The following is a 15,850-nucleotide window of genomic DNA, read 5'->3' on the forward strand; positions in this document are numbered from 1 at the left end:
TCTCTTTCATTTCAGCAATGTTGAGCAGAAGAAGCGCAAAATGGCCTCTCAAGGGGAAGGAGGGAACAGCATTAGAGCATCTGAGAAGTTCATTCTGTAACAAACTTGTGTATGGAGGTGGGGCAATAAATGTGGGACTCCTTCCTATTAGACTTAAAATTAATTTTACCAAAGTGGTTATTTCATCTGTGTTCATGCGTGTGTGTTGATGATGTACAGTGACAGTTATATTGAATCAAAGTAAATCAATTGAAAAAACTAGGTTGTTAATCATAACTGTATTTATCCAAATTAATCTTGTTTCTCAATAAACTCTGGAACTTTGATGAGCATGGATCAGCAGATTTCTGTACTTATCATGTGAAGTAGTCTAAAAGTGTGACAAAGATATAGCTGAAAAAAAAAAAACAAGTGGATTAAACACACCTTGCTTTGTTTGTCAGTTAAAAACAGTTCAGGATTCTAATCAGTAAGAAAAACATCTGAAAGAAAAATACAATTAAGAGAGGGAACTAGACATCACAGCTAGGTAGGACTGTTGGTTATTCCCTCCTTCAGACCAACAGGCAAGAGCACAATTGCTTGTCCAATAGCAAATGGTCACCCTGAAACACACAGATACTCAACATTATACATACTAAGCAGGTTACATTTATATATTTCAGGAATACATACACAAACATTTTACTTATGTATATATGTGGATATGTATTTATTTATATATATGGATATATATATAATATTATATATGATATGTACCAAAAATTAAAGGCCATGAATTTGAGAAGAAGTAACATGGGACAGTTTTGAAGGCAGAAAGAGAAGGGGGACATCATATAATTGTATTAAAATCCCAATAAATAAAATTACAATAAAAATAAAAGGAAAGAGAAAGTATTTAAAGAAAATACTTAAACATGGCTGTTAAACAGAAAAGTAGCTTACATTTTTCAAAAGGCCTTTAATGTTAGTTTTTCTCCCCCATATTTCCTCTTTTACTCTCTCTCTCCACTCTCCATTTAATCCTTATATTCCAGTTCCCGTTTTATCTCTTCATAGCATCATCATCATCATCCTCCTCATCCTCATCTTCCTCCTTGGAAGATCCCATCCTACTCCCTGATCCATTTCTAGCTACCTAACCTCGGTGGTTACATGGATACATTTCATTTTTCTTAGCAGTTGGATAATATTCTATTCTGTGAATGCAGCACATTTTCATTATCTACTCATCAGCTGATGACCATAGAGGCTGTTTCCAATTTCTAGCTATTACGAGTAGGACAGCAATAAACATCAATGAGCAAATATCCCTGCAGCAAGATGTAGAGTCCTTTGGACTTACGCTCACGGTGGGTATAGCAGGATCTTGTGGTAGCTTGATCTTCAGCTTTTCGAGGAACTTGCATTCTGACTTCCATAGTAGCTACGCCAGTTTGCATTCCCACCAGCGCACACAAGTGTTCTGCTATTCCTGTGTCCTCACAAGCATGTGACGTTATTTGTTTTGTTTATCTTTGGTGTAAGATGAAATCTTAAGGCATTTTTAATTTGCACTTTCCTGGTGGGTAAGGTTGCTGATTTTTAATTTGCGCTTTCCTGGTGGGTAAGGTTCTTGGTTTGTTTAAGTGTTTCTCAGCTATTTGTGCTTTAACTTCTGAGAACTGTTTTGTTTTGTTTTGTTTTGTTTGTAGCAAATTTAACTGGGTTATTTATTTTCTTGCTGTTTTGTTTTTGTTGCTATTGTTTATATATTCTAGATATTAACCCTCTCTCAGATGCAAAATTGACTAGTTTTTTCCCCCATTCTGTAGGCTTCCTCATTACAGGGTGATGTCCTTTGCTGTACAGAAGTTTTTTTAGCCTGATAGGTCTCATTCACTAATTGTTTTTGACGTCTAAGCTATCAATGTCTTCTATAACAGTCAGTTCAAACCTATTCCATACTTTCTCTCCTATTAAGTTCAGGATACCTAGCTTTACGTCTAAGTCATTGATCCATTTGGAGTTGGCTTTTGTGCAGGATGATCTATATAGATGTATTTGGATTCTTCTATATGCAGATATGCTGTTTGACCAGCACCACTCACTGAAAATGCTGTCATTCTGCCAGTGTATATTTTTTGTCTTCTTTATCAAAAGTCAGATGTTTTTAGGTGTATGAAACTATTACTTGGTCTTTAATTCTGTTACATTGGTTAACATGTAATTTTTAAGTAGTGTTTTTAAGTCATGTAGGATCTTGGACATTAGGGTGTTAAAATTATAGTATGTCTTGAGTAACACATGAATTCCATGAAAATTACACAATTCATTGTCACTCTACCTGCCATCACACAGTTTGTTTTTCTTTTTCTTTTTTCTTTCTTTTTTTTTCTTTTTGCTCAGTGTTGTGTGATTGAGAGTGGGTTGCTTAAATCCTGATCTTACATGTATTTTTATGCCAAAGAGCAATTTGGCTGTGCATATATAGCTAAAATAATTAAAATGCATAATTAGAAAACATTCATTATAACCATATCAAAATTCACAGAGAAATGTTTTGTTGACTAGATTTTCATCCTGACCTAAATTTTATTAGCAATCTCATTAATCTCAGCTGCATATTACAGCTGAGCTGCCCCTTGCCTTGCTGACAGATGGGCGTTTATCTCATGAGATCCCTGCTTTTCAGCCTTGTGTGGGCACACTTTCGTGCTAATCAGAAATGCTCAAGTTACTTCAGACTCAGACTTAATAGAAGAATGAGGCTGGAGAGATGGCTCAGCGATTAAGAGCACTGGCTGCTCCTCCAAAGGACCTGGGTTCAATTCCCAGCACCCACATGACAGCTCACAGTTATTTGTATTTCCAATCCCAGGGGATCTGGCACCCTCACATAGACATACATGCAGGAAAAACACCAATACACATAACAATAAAACAAACCATTAAAAAATTTAAAGAATATAATAAGAGAATAAAGACCCAAAAAGTCTACTTTCCTGGCACTAAGCAATTTATGTGATGTGGTTTGCTTACCACATTCCCATATGGTCACTGGGTTCTTAAATTTTCTTTAATTTGGGGACAGGGACTAGCTATTTTAGCCTTTTGTTAACAAAGTTGATTATTGTTGTCAATTCTTACTTGTCCCCCCCTTTGGTTGTTTATGCCAACCAATACCTTCGCACACCATTATAAGGCCATTATAGTTTTCATTGGAGACCATTTGTCAACTCAGTAGACAGCTATAGATATTTATTATAATAATATAAATCTTTTAAAATAGGAAGTATCCTTCAAAATAAATAATTAACTTCCTTTGGTAATTTAGCAAATTAACTAAGACACTAAAGAGTGAACGGGAATCACGTGATCGAAAGGCCACCTATAATTGATGATGTTGCGTAATTGTGCTCTGTGCACTGAGTGAGCTGACGATTTGAAGGTAGGTATATTCACTTACTAGGAACCCTAACTTAGCTCTGGCAAAGCCTTTTCACTGACAGAACAACCTTGAGACCATGGCTGAATGCTTTAGTTAGATTTTATCAATTCCACCTTTCATAAATAGAAAGACCTGGATCAAGTAACCCTCCAGAAGATTCTTCCCTGGTCTGTATCTTGACAGCTATCTAGTACCACCTGCATTAAAGAAGACTATGGAGCAGCACGTGTTTGCTAATGGTGGAACGTGAACTGTCTACCATTCTGCATGTAGCTCTTACTGGCTACCACTCCGCCATGGAGACTCCAGTGCCCTGTTGAGAGGGCTCACAGCTTCAGTCCTCCAGCGAGAGTTTTGATTTTCAGGCCTGCTGCTCCCAGCGGTAGCTAGCTTGATGGGGATGGAGGAGAGCTAGTTAGGACCTTGATACTTCTTACCTCTGCCGTGTTTGTGTGTGTGCTAGTGAGTTTCAAGCACCCTACAATGTACCCTGGAAACATAGAATGTGCTGCTCATCTTTCTTGTGCTTCGAGACCAGCATACATTGGCATTTCACTCTCTGACTGCCAGTAATTGGTATTTGACACCTCTTAAGCCCTCTGGTGCAGTTACTCCCTCCAATTTACACACAAAGGAAACAAACTTTTGTAGAAAGAACACAATTTACTTAAAATATCATCTAGTTTTTAAAGAGTAGTACATAAGGGCTTTAAAACAGTGCTAATTTGCTTCTGTTGTGCTTTGGTGGGCTTCGGATAAAGCCACATGGAAAAGATAGGAAATCTAGATGTTCTTGAAGTAAAATGCAATTTCTTTGACTTGTCTGAATTCCCATATCTTTCTGTAGTCCACATTAGAGATACCTAATGCTTGGGATTCTTAGTGTGGGGCACGCTGCCTGGGAAGGATTAAATCCAATACTAGAGCTCATTGGCACAGGAGACAACTTCCTGAACAGAACACCAACAACACAGGCTCTAAGGTCAACAATCAATAAATGGGACCTCATGAAACTGAAAGGCTTCTGTAAAGCAAAGGACACTGTTGTCAGAACAAAACAACAGCCTACAGACTGGGAAAGGATCTTTAACAACCCTATATCTGACAGAGGACTAATATCCACAATATATAAAGAATTAAAGAAGTTAAAAAGCAACAAATCAAATAATCTAATTAAAAAATGGGGTACAGAGCTAAACAGAGAATTTTCTGTAGAAGAATATGGAATGGCAGAGAAACACTTAAAGAAATGCTCAGTGTCCTTAGTCATCAGGGAAATGCAAATCAAAACAACCCTGAGATTTCATCTTACACCCAGCAGAATGGCCAAGATTAATAACTCAAGTGACAACACATGCTGGAGAGGATGTGGAAATGAAAAGAAACAATGAGAAATCTTTAGTTGGTTTAGCTGACATGTGAGAGTGTGAGGCAGGAAGATCATGAGTTAGAGGCTAGTCTGGGTTTAATAGAGACCCTGTCTTAAAACAATAACAACAACAAAAGAGTCTGTCTCAATGATTCTTAGTGTTCTAAGTTGAATTGTATGATCCCCATCAAATTCATAAGCTGAACGTTTAAACCCTCATATCCCAGACAGTTCTGATATTCAGACATCAGGTCACTGAAGAGGCAAACAGGATAAAACAAGGCAGATGGGTGGTCTACAAAATCCAGTATGGCCAGAGTCTTATGATGCGATCACACAGATGCACAGAGGGAGACCACAGGCAGACAGAAAAGATCAACATCGACCAGCCGAAGAGTCCTCCAGAAGGAAACAGCCCTGTCAGCCCCTTTGAATGTGTATTTCTGGCTTCGGGAAACATCCACAAAGCAATCTCTGTTGTTGAAGCTGCTCTGTCTGTGGTAAAGAACCCCAACAAACTACCACAGATGGAACTGAGTGGTCGCTACTTCCGGAAGCATTTTCTTGGTGGCCCAAAAGTCCTCTTGAAAAGTAATAATTCTCCTGAACCCAGAGCCGCAAACCTGGAATCCCAGACACTTGTAGGAGTTAATCAGGAGTTTCACAAGGCATGCCAAGGCTACAGAGCAAGTTCAAGGCCAGCCTGTCTCAAAATGGAAAGATGAGAGACCATTTAGTGACAGATAGCTTCTCTCGTGTGAGTAAGGACCAGAGTTCAGTCTCTACCACTAAAGATAAATCATTTTTAAAAAATCAAAAATCTAGACCATAAAACCAGATGTAAAATCTATCAAGAATCAATTCCATTTATTTCACTATCTTATGGTGCTAGAATATTACCACCCAGATGGAATGTGACCGCAAGGCATGCCACGTTCCTCTGTTCAGCAACTTCGCCTATGACAGCAGTATTGTATGTGAAGGCTAATTGGAACAGCTTCCTAGGCTTCCTCGGGGAGGCAGTTGAGCACACTGAGGAGAGGATAAACCTTTGCAGATTCTTAGAAAATTCACTGTGGATGTGAGAAATGAGAACTGATGGCAGTTTGTGCTGTTGTAACTGTAACAGAGAGAATATGTGCATTGCTAAGGGAAAAACCAAATCCTGGAGAGAGAGAGAGAGAAAACAAAGCAAAACTGAAAAATGAGTTAAATCTTATCCAAAAACACTCCTATTATTTTCTACTCTCTGTGTATTTTTCATGTGTATGTGTGGCACCATGAAGGAAAGCAAACTTTAAAATTTACCTTTCAAATACTTCTTGGTAATATATGACAGAAAAGACACAGATGTAAGTAGCCATAACATCACTCAGCCTTTGATAAAATCTATAACGAAACTGAAATTTAATGGAGTCACAGAATACAGTGAGTAACTGTAGCTGGGACACCAGAGGAGACCTTTGGTAGGAGCGCCATTTATGTCGGTTCTGATGGTTGACGGGGGGATTGCATAGGAAGGACCTCTCCAGGCAGATGGATTAACACAAGGGAAAAACAGATGTTGTGGAATACAAATCATGTTCCATGAGAAACCCTAAGTCTGCCACACTAACACAAGGAGATGCAGTGAAAAGATGGGCCACTGACCTGTTCTGGAAGTCAGAGGACCTGGGTTTGAGGCTTGTGTTCACCATTGACTAGATTTACGACCCATCCCCCAAGTCTCAAATTTCCCATCTGTGGCAGTCTCCACATAACAGAGACTATTAAGCAATGAAGTCTCAGTAACTGTTAGCTGAACACAACTAGGTCAGAATTGACTCTGTCGACAATGGTGATGAATGCAATTTTGAGCATGCCAATGAGATAGCTTTGAACGAATTGGGGTGCAGAAGAGAAGCTGTAAGTGGTATGTTTACAGCAGCACGGTTTTGAGGTGGTACAAGCCTGAAGGTGAGCTGTGCCAGGAGCAGGACAGCCCTCACTGCAAACAAGTATCGCTGGGATGTGCAAAGCAGAGCGAGACACCGCTCACAAAGGTCCCAGCCAGACATTGCTTTCTTTCTTCTTTTAGGTACTGGCATGTCTTCTGTGGAGCCCCTTCTGTGGGTTAGCACATCCATCACACAGACTGAAAAACCTCAAGTGTTCTTAGAGTTCTGCAGTATTCCGTGGATCTTTTGTATTAGCTAAACTTGTTACCTGACTAGACAAATTTGAAAGCAATGGATATGAGGGAGAGAGAAAAACTGAAAAATAATATCAAATGAAAGTTTCAGACACTAATTACTAAATCAGGAGATGATGTCATTACTAAAAACATGGGAGAGATAAGTGAGCAAGTTAGGGGGATATAATGATAGGAAAGACGACGGATGTATCTAAAGGCTAAAGGGCCGCCCTTCAATTAGAGGTGTAGCTGTGTGAGCACTTAATAAAATATTTTTTATTGTACTATGTACCATGTAAACGTCTGATTTGACAACAAACGTGTTTTCTGTACAGATTCTTTTCATTGGAGACTCCACCAACAGAGGGATGATGTACTACCTCATCGAGAGACTGAATGAAACACTGCAGGAGGGGCAGAAAGTACATGGCACGAAGCTGTACCCCAGGGTCAACGGTGGCAAGACACTGATTGGTTACTCCTACTACCCACAGTTCTGGAGAAGCCCTTCATCGAGACCAACGTTCGAGACTGCGCTTGAGCATCTCCTGCAAAGGTAACACGGAACTACCACGAATGGTAAAATGCCACCACTGTGCAGTCACCACTGCACGTGATGTATCGAGTATGCTGAAAGGCTTAGCTACCCACGAACGAGACTGAAAACGGACTGCAAATGACAAGGAAGTCTGTGATCAGGAAGCCAGGCATGGTTCATTGACATAGGAGGCAGTCCAGTTAAAATGTTTACCATCTGTTCTAAAACAACATGTGTTGCTTTTCTTTCTGGATTCCAGATCGCATCCCTTAGAGAATACTGACAAGACGGTGTTGGTTGTTGGTGGTGTTCAGTGGCTTAATTCCAATCACATGCAAATTATTCACAACGTTTTAAAGAGGTAACTCTCCGCAACTACTGTCATCATTGTCCTAATCTTTTCTTTGAAAGTACCATTTAGGTAACCAGACCTCATCTGGGGCCTAGTGAGAGGCAGATTTGGAATTTAAAATTAAAGATTTAAAGGAAATTTTCACATTTCAAAACACTTTCATATTTAACCCGGGATCTTCAGCACTCTAATTTAAAATTTACTCCAGGTCATAACATATTTTCTGGTCAGGTGTGGTAGCACATACCTGTAATTCAAACACACAGAACAAAATGCTGTGTCACAACAAACATACATGTAGAGCAAAAGTTCTAAGAACACTGTCTCACACATTCTCACCGGAAACAACCTAGTTGTCATTATTAGCTAATTAACACACAAAACACTGTCTACAGAAAAATCTTACTATATGGTACATCAATAACCTAAATTCTAAACTCTGAAAGGACTCTGTCATATATGCTTGTGTAATTAGCAAACATGTGGAAATGCACCTGAAGTCTGTGACTTTAAAATTCTCATCATTTCATGCAGGGAAAATTTGCTCAATATCCTAGTGATCATCAAAACCTTGGGCATTGGATTTCACCTGCCGGTGGAAGGAGTGCATTTCCTAACACAGGTAAGGCCATTTCTCCTAGGCTGCAGGGATTTAGGATCCCTGATCACAAAGGAGCCGAAAGCATGCTACCATTTTCATTAGCCTTCATAAAAATAAAACATATATATGCACTTATGAAATATGATTCCAAATACACCCTAATTGTTCCTGCAGACCAGGAGACTGTAGCCCATAAATGTGCTATAAATGATGTGCTGAGATCGAGGAAGAAAAGAAACCAAATCCAAGCTGTGCTAAACAGCACTGAACACATAGATGAGAGAGCTTGTGCGATCACTGTTAGAGGTTCTACCGAGAGGCTCTCAGATTCATGCTGAAACCACAAGTGAGACTGTCACTATCAGTGGATCTTTTGGGAAATAGTATCTTGTGTGTGTGTGTGTGTGTGTGTGTGTGTGTGTGTGGTATTATTGTTTTTTTCTCTAGTTGGATAGCCATAAATGAAAGGTTTTAGGTGCCTCTGGCTAGTTCTTAAGATAGTAAATTTGTCTCAGCACTGAGAAGAAAAAAATAACAGGGGAAAGAAAGATATCTGTAGGTCAGAGAACCAGCCGTTCCTGTTCAAGCGCAGAGACCAGCCCTCGTTTACAAGTGAGTACAGTCACAGGTCAGGGACACACTGTCCAGTTAATACATCAGCAGCTTTGTGACGCCCTTTGTGTCTGTATTGAGCCCATCTAGCGTTTTCAAGCACAAAGCACGATATCTCCTTCTTTTTACTCGAAACTTTGCCTTCCTGAATGCAAGAGAACTGTAGTCAAAACCCGAACTCCAAATCCGCCATAGTGAGGCCATCTTGGGTTTGGGCAACTTAGAGTAAGTTGGAATATTAGCTTCTACGGAGTAGAAGGTTTTAGGACAACTGGGGATCAGGGGAGGAAACATGGATAGTTTTGTGCCCTAAGTTAGGAGTTAGAACCTTTTCAGTGTTGCTCAAAGGCTGCAGTTCTTCTGGGAGATGCCGGTAGCACCGCTCACTTCTGGTTACGTTGCTCTTCACAGCAGCTGGTACTTGTGACCCCTTATGTTTAGGTCGTTAGCTCCCAACCATTTGTCTCAGCAGGTATGTCTTCTACACTTACTATACTGTAGACGTTGAGATTCTGCCTGCCTGCCGCCAGAGCTGTGGTCCAGCTCGTCGGTTTTAATAAACAGAGTGAAGACAGGAGGTGGGAAGAAGAGAGGTAGAAAACAGAAAGAAGCGAGGGACCCCATTCTGAACTCTAGCATATACTCTCAGAGCTGCTCAAGATGGGCCTCTGGCTTCCCTTGTAGACTCACCCCTTCTCACTGGAGTGCAGGTACACATGTACATGAGAACATGCCATGTTCTCCGTGGCTCTGGATCTTTAGATCCATGTCCTCTTCATGGATCGTATTCTCCTCCACCTCCTCACCTCCACACACCAGTCAAGTATTAACTTATTAAGTATTAATCTGGGGCTGCCTCTTTATGATGTTTCTCTAGTCACTGACTTTATCTTAAAGAAAACAACCTTCTCTGAGTGCTAGGTTAAAAATAAGCACGCAAGCCCAGCAAACAGAAGGAAAATAAAGGATGCGTTCCAGTTCTTTTATCCTGTTGTTGACTTAACAAATGCTAGTAGTTGTTTGCCTTTTCTAATGAGGAAAAAAAAAATTCCTATTACCTTTCCGAGATGGGAAATGGAATGGTGAGTCCTTCCCTGTGTTCGTTGGGAGGCATCACAACAGAACTGATGGAATAAGAGGAAGTGCTGAGGAAATGCGTAGAGGGGATAAAAGGAAGTGTTGAGGCGTAGGCAGGAAGCATTTGCACTACAGTCCAATGAATGTCATTCAGTTTTCACCACGTATCTACCGAGTAGCCAATGTGCTGAAGACTGAATTTGACACAGTGTCTGATGGGAAAGGAGAGGAAGTAGGCTGGATTGGAGAGAAATTCTCAGAATGCAGGCCAGTTTTGAGAAACTGAACCAGGCTGTGGGAAGGTCTTGGAGCTAGAGTAATAGGTGATGCTGTCCCTTCCTGACAGGGTGGACTTGAACTAGAGCCCTAGCTAGACTCAGTCACTGGCAGCCACACAGCAGGAAAGGAGGGGAAACTGTGATCCAGAGGAGCAGCAGCCAGAACCCTTGCTCAGTTCTGCTGCTTCCCCCAACCATACTCTTCCTCCATGTCCAAGTAGCAAACCTCACTCCAAACTACCCTGGAGTCTTCTCTGGAAGTGTCATGGTGCAGCTGCCTCACTTCTCCTGCCAGGGATCCTCCTCTCAGCGCAGAATCTGGTGTGCTTTCCCTGAATGAGGGACTTACTAGCTGTGGATATACCCATTTCTCCAATTAGAGTGTTGTGACGTACAAGCATGGACCACATACCATGTAACCTACCGTTCTGTCCCTGAGCAAGAAGCTAAGCAAAATTCAGGTGCCAACTAATATTCAAGTGGCTTAATTAAATGTGAGTCCAAGCAAATGAAGGCCTCTCTCATGGTATGTCAAATACCAGTTTACAATTTGAAAATTTTAAATGTACTTATGAGCAATAAACTTAATTGTTTTTAGGTAAGGAAAAAAAATAAAAACTGAGAATATCTGCTATCCATTAATTGTTGCATCATGTATACATGAATGGTTATGCCGATGCTTTGAGAAAAAAAATTAGAGCGTGTCTTTATTTTTAAAATTGACATGAAATTCATCTCACAATACAACCGATCTCGATAAAAGAAGATGCTGTTTACATAATGTCTGTTCAAGTTGCTTAATCATAAAATAATCCTCAGTTAATAAAAACCCTGTGTCTCTTGCTTGGCAATGCAGAGTGAAGTACAGAACTTACATAAAGAAAATCTGAGCATTCTTGAAGCTGCCAAGAAGCACGGCTACGAAGTCGTGGACACATTCACTATCACAATGGGTCGGCACAAAGAATTTCTGCAGGGCAACTGTGGATGCCATTTCCACGAGGTATTTCTCTCCAGGCTTTTGGAGTTTGTAGCTTTGCATTGCTGAGTTTAGTTTTCGTTCATTTGTATCTTATACCTTTAATGTACTGTCTGTGTTGTTTTGCATGCGAAAAGTCACATCAAAAAGAGGTTAGGTGACCACCAGCTTGGTGAAACAAGGTGTTAGAAGTTAGTGTTCAGGCACAGAAAACCCAGGATGGTGGGTGGCTGAGAGCATGAAGGTGAGTCTCACCTCCCTCCCACCAGAAGTCCCAGGGAATTTCTTAAGATTGCCCCCAGGAACATCGGAGAAAGGTTGTTACAGGAACATGTGACTTGACGGTCTCCACCTCGCTGAAAAGCCTACTCCAACATAGGTGATAAATTACAGAAGCTGCCTTCCCAGAGTTCCCTGCTCCCCTGGAGGGCAGCTCCAACCCAGACTCTTCTCCCCATTGCAGTGGTCATGGCTTAATTTAACCTTGGCCATAGTATTTGAGAATCCTTTTGACTTCTGGGCTTCCTGAGTCTTGTAAGTTTCTTAGCTGCTTGGGTTGTCCCAGTCTCCTGCCTCTGTCTAGGAGGGAATGCGTCAGGTCAGAAGAAACAGCCACCCCACACTGGGGATATGAGCTCCTTTGTTGGTCTCAGGAGACTCTGCTGACATCAGACAAAGGGCACCCCAGTTACCTCCCCAACATATCTTGATTCACCCCACTTCTCTCTTGATCAGTTCCCTTAACAACCCAGAATACATTTAGTCAGTTAACTAGTGAAAGATCCTGTTCGTTTAGCTGACTTCACTCCATCTTGGTCCCCAGAGCCTACAAACACCCAAGAGCCATTAAGATGGTGCCTGTCCTCTATGCTCTGCTGATAGATGCGCACCATCTTCTTAAGTGACCAGTGACACTACGTCTCAGAGAACTGAGACCCAGCAGCCATGGGGGGAACATCTAAGTTTTCAACTCTCAGCTTGAAACTTGGCCATATTGCTGCAGAACAGATTTTAGGTTGCAGCATACTGTGTTTCTGCTCACTTCCACAACAAAATACACCGCCTGCAGAGTACTTGTCCTAGTTATAAAAGCTAAATGCTTAAAAATACATGTCCAAGTAGTTTGGAAGAGAAAAACAAACAAACAGAAAAACAAACCATCCCAGGATCATGGCGGATCACAAAAGCAAGCCAATAGTCACCAAACTCACAAAAATGTTTTAACTTCTTTTAGAAAGTGTTTACTTATTTATGTTTATATAATGTGTCTTCAATTAGTGCATTAGAGGAAGAGTGTGTGCTTTTCTTTTACAGCTTTAGTGTTCTGAAAGACTAACAAGGAAATGCCTGCCAGAGGCATAGAGTGCTTAAAAATGGAAGATGTCCTTCCGATGTGATTTTATTACCTAGGTCGCCTGTGGTTTAGACTAATAGTCCTGGAATTTGGAAACCACACACACACACACAAACAAACTTCTTTGACCGCCCCCCCCCACAGTAGAATACTGATTTATAATTACTTCTAGCAGAAACCGTCTTTGATTTACAAAAGAAAGATTTAAGCATGGCAGGTAAAATAGAACTTACGAGCTTATGTCTTCCTACAGCTAGCACACACAGATTGCCTTTGGCTAACTGTGTTCCTCTTGTCTTGAGGGCAAGCCATGTGCGTCTTCCACAGGTGACTCCAGCTGATTCCTGAATGCTGCAATGCATGCTCACTCTCTTCGGACTGCAATGAAATCGGCTTTCAGGGGCATTTGGCTTTGTAGCTCCAGTGTGGAGTTGATGAGGTCATCTTTCTCAATTGACCCCTATTCACGTGGTCGCTAAACTCACTCATTGATCATGGACATGATTGCTCTTTACTGGCAGTTTGAAGCAGTGTACCTCAGGCCAGCTCTCATGATGACACTAACATGTTACAGTCTTTCTAAAGTATCAATCACATAATGAAATGTAAAAATTCTGTTGATTACCTTTTTTTTTTTTTTTTGCTTCATGTTCATTTTATGTGACTGGCAGAAAAAGAAAAAGGTCACCTGAAGATAATAGAAAAAAACAAGAAATGTCAAGAATTTTGGTGCAGGGGCTTTATCTCCTGGTATTCAACTAAGCTATCACCACATACAGTCAAGGATGCTTGGGAGGAGCAGGTATAAGCATCGCATGGAGACATTAACATCTTATTGCTCTATACCCAGAATTCTACTGCAGGCAGAGCAAACGTGTTTCTCTAAACTGTGTCTGTCCCAAGTGAAAGAGGGTTTTGGAAAGCCGCTTTTGTCTGTCAATGCAACAAAAGCCGAATAGGCTGTCACCATGAATCTCTGAGCTGTTTCCAAATAGTGTGCACCCGGTTTGACTAAAACTTCCTCACTGATTAGCAAAACAGGTGTTTCTTTTTATGGGTGGGAATGAAATCTTGTTTTTCCAGTGTTTATGCAGGACAGCAAAGAGGATCAGATCCCGGGAGCTCTGCACAACAGAGGTTTCAGATGGTGTCTTTCATTGTACAGCAAACATCTAGTGTGAAAGCAGAGACCTGCAAACTCTATTAGCCCAACCTAGCTACAGAAAGGGCAAACCCACAAGTGCTGGGTGGTTATTAATTAGTCTGATCAGTGGTGCAGGCCTTATATAATTGCTTTAATTTCTGGCAAATATGACTGCAACTTTTGAATCAGGCAACAGAAAGCATCTGGCATTAACAACCAACAGGTTGCCTTTATATACAGACATGGAAAGAAAAGAGGAAGGCATTTATTTTAGTTCTGTTAGAGATGGTTTTTCTGTGGTTCTTTAGTCTTAATACGGCACGCTTTCTTATTTGACTTAATTGGATAAACAACATGATGAGCTTAGAAATAATGTTCGTCTCTTTCTCCTTCACATTTCAAATTTAGTGTCTAAACACAGTGAGGACTGAGAGTAAACAAAATGCCTTTGGACAGAAGATGTAACTCAGTAATAAGACACTTGGCACTTGCCTACTAAGGCCCTAGTTTCAAATCCCAGCACTATGCACACACACACACACACACACACACACACACACACACACACACATTGGTCTAAAACTGAAGTAATAACTGCTACATATGTATAGAGGTTGAGGTTCAGTTTTTTGGCTGGTGGTTCAGGCTCTGTGAGTCCCTGTAGGCCCAGGTTAGTTTACTCTGTAGTTTTTCTTGTGGTGTCCTTGACCTCCTCAGCTCTCTCTATCCTTCCTCCCACTCTTCCACAGCATTCCTCAATCTCAGCCTATTGCTTGGCCTTGGGTCTCTGCATCTGTTTCCATCATCTGCTGAATGAAGCTTCTCAGAAGACAGATATGCTAGACTCCTATCTGCAAGCCTAGCAGAATATCATTAATCATGACTGTGGTCAGCCCTCTTCTGTGGGGTGGATCTCAAGCTGGGCTAGTTGCTGGTTTGCTGTTTCCTCACTCTCTGCTGCATCTTTATTCCTACACTTCTTGTAGACAAGACACATTTGAGGTCAAAGGTTTTATGTGTGAGTTGATGCCCCCCTCCCTCCACTATGAGTCCCACCTGGCATCAGGAGGTGCTGACTTCATGATCCTTAACACCTGTTGCTTGGAGTTTCAGCTAGGGTCACCTCCATAGACTCCCAGAAGCCTCCCCATCCCAGAGATGCCCCCACTGATTTCTATTCTCTCTCCTAATTCTTGCCCTTATCCCCTTACTTTTTAATTACATCATTTTCTCCTCCCTCTCCTCTCTCCAACCCTTCTCCCTCCTATGTCCCCCCTCAATCACTTGCAAATTTAGAACCCCTTTACCTTTAAGTAGTATCATCACATGTGCATAAATGCATAAGTATATAAATACAACCTGCTGAGTCTACTTAGTGTTGTATTTTCATAGGAATAATTCCAGCACTGACCACTTACTATCACAAGACCAATTAAGGGCTCATTCCTGGGGAAGACTTCTTTTCCTGCTCTCTACAGTCATTAGTTGCCAGTAGTTATTAATCTAGGGTTAGAGCCCTGTGCTATTTTGCTCTCCTCTATCTTATCTATTGGTGATGTTTTCATCATCACTCAGGTCTTATTAAGGTGTCATAGGTGCAGGTTTCCTGTCATTTCTGGGAAACACAGTCACATAGTTGACTTCTTAATCCTCTAGCTCTTAGACTCTTTTCACCCACTTCTTCCATGACCTTTCCAGAGCATAAGGTGTGTGGTTGTGTTGTAGACATATCCATTTGGGCTGGGCACCCCCGTCATCAGTTGTTCTCTGCATTTGGACCACTGTGGCTTTCCATAATGGTCTCCATCTCTGCAAAGACAAGCTTCTTCAATGAGGAAGAGAGATAAGCTTATTCATGACTACAAAGACAAATATTTAGAATGCATTTTAGGAAATTTACTGGTTTAGTTACAGTAGTTAAAATATGCTTCTCCTCTAAGATT

General features: G+C 41.0%; 1 protein-coding gene across 2 annotated transcripts in view; it reads left to right on the plus strand.

Moving 5' to 3' along the window:
• The window catches only part of Cped1 (cadherin like and PC-esterase domain containing 1), a 260,260-nt gene that overhangs the window by 230,745 nt on the left and 13,665 nt on the right, over positions 1 to 15,850 (plus strand). For both annotated transcript variants that reach the window (XM_060373786.1, XM_060373787.1), the window contains exons 18-21: positions 7,308 to 7,528; positions 7,770 to 7,871; positions 8,397 to 8,484; positions 11,287 to 11,433. In XM_060373786.1, the coding sequence (XP_060229769.1) occupies positions 7,308 to 7,528; positions 7,770 to 7,871; positions 8,397 to 8,484; positions 11,287 to 11,433 (558 nt within the window). The remainder of the gene's footprint in view (positions 1 to 7,307; positions 7,529 to 7,769; positions 7,872 to 8,396; positions 8,485 to 11,286; positions 11,434 to 15,850) is intronic.

The sequence above is a fragment of the Meriones unguiculatus genome, chromosome 21 (genome assembly GCF_030254825.1).
Source record: "Meriones unguiculatus strain TT.TT164.6M chromosome 21, Bangor_MerUng_6.1, whole genome shotgun sequence".
NCBI classification, from domain to species: Eukaryota; Metazoa; Chordata; class Mammalia; order Rodentia; family Muridae; genus Meriones; species Meriones unguiculatus.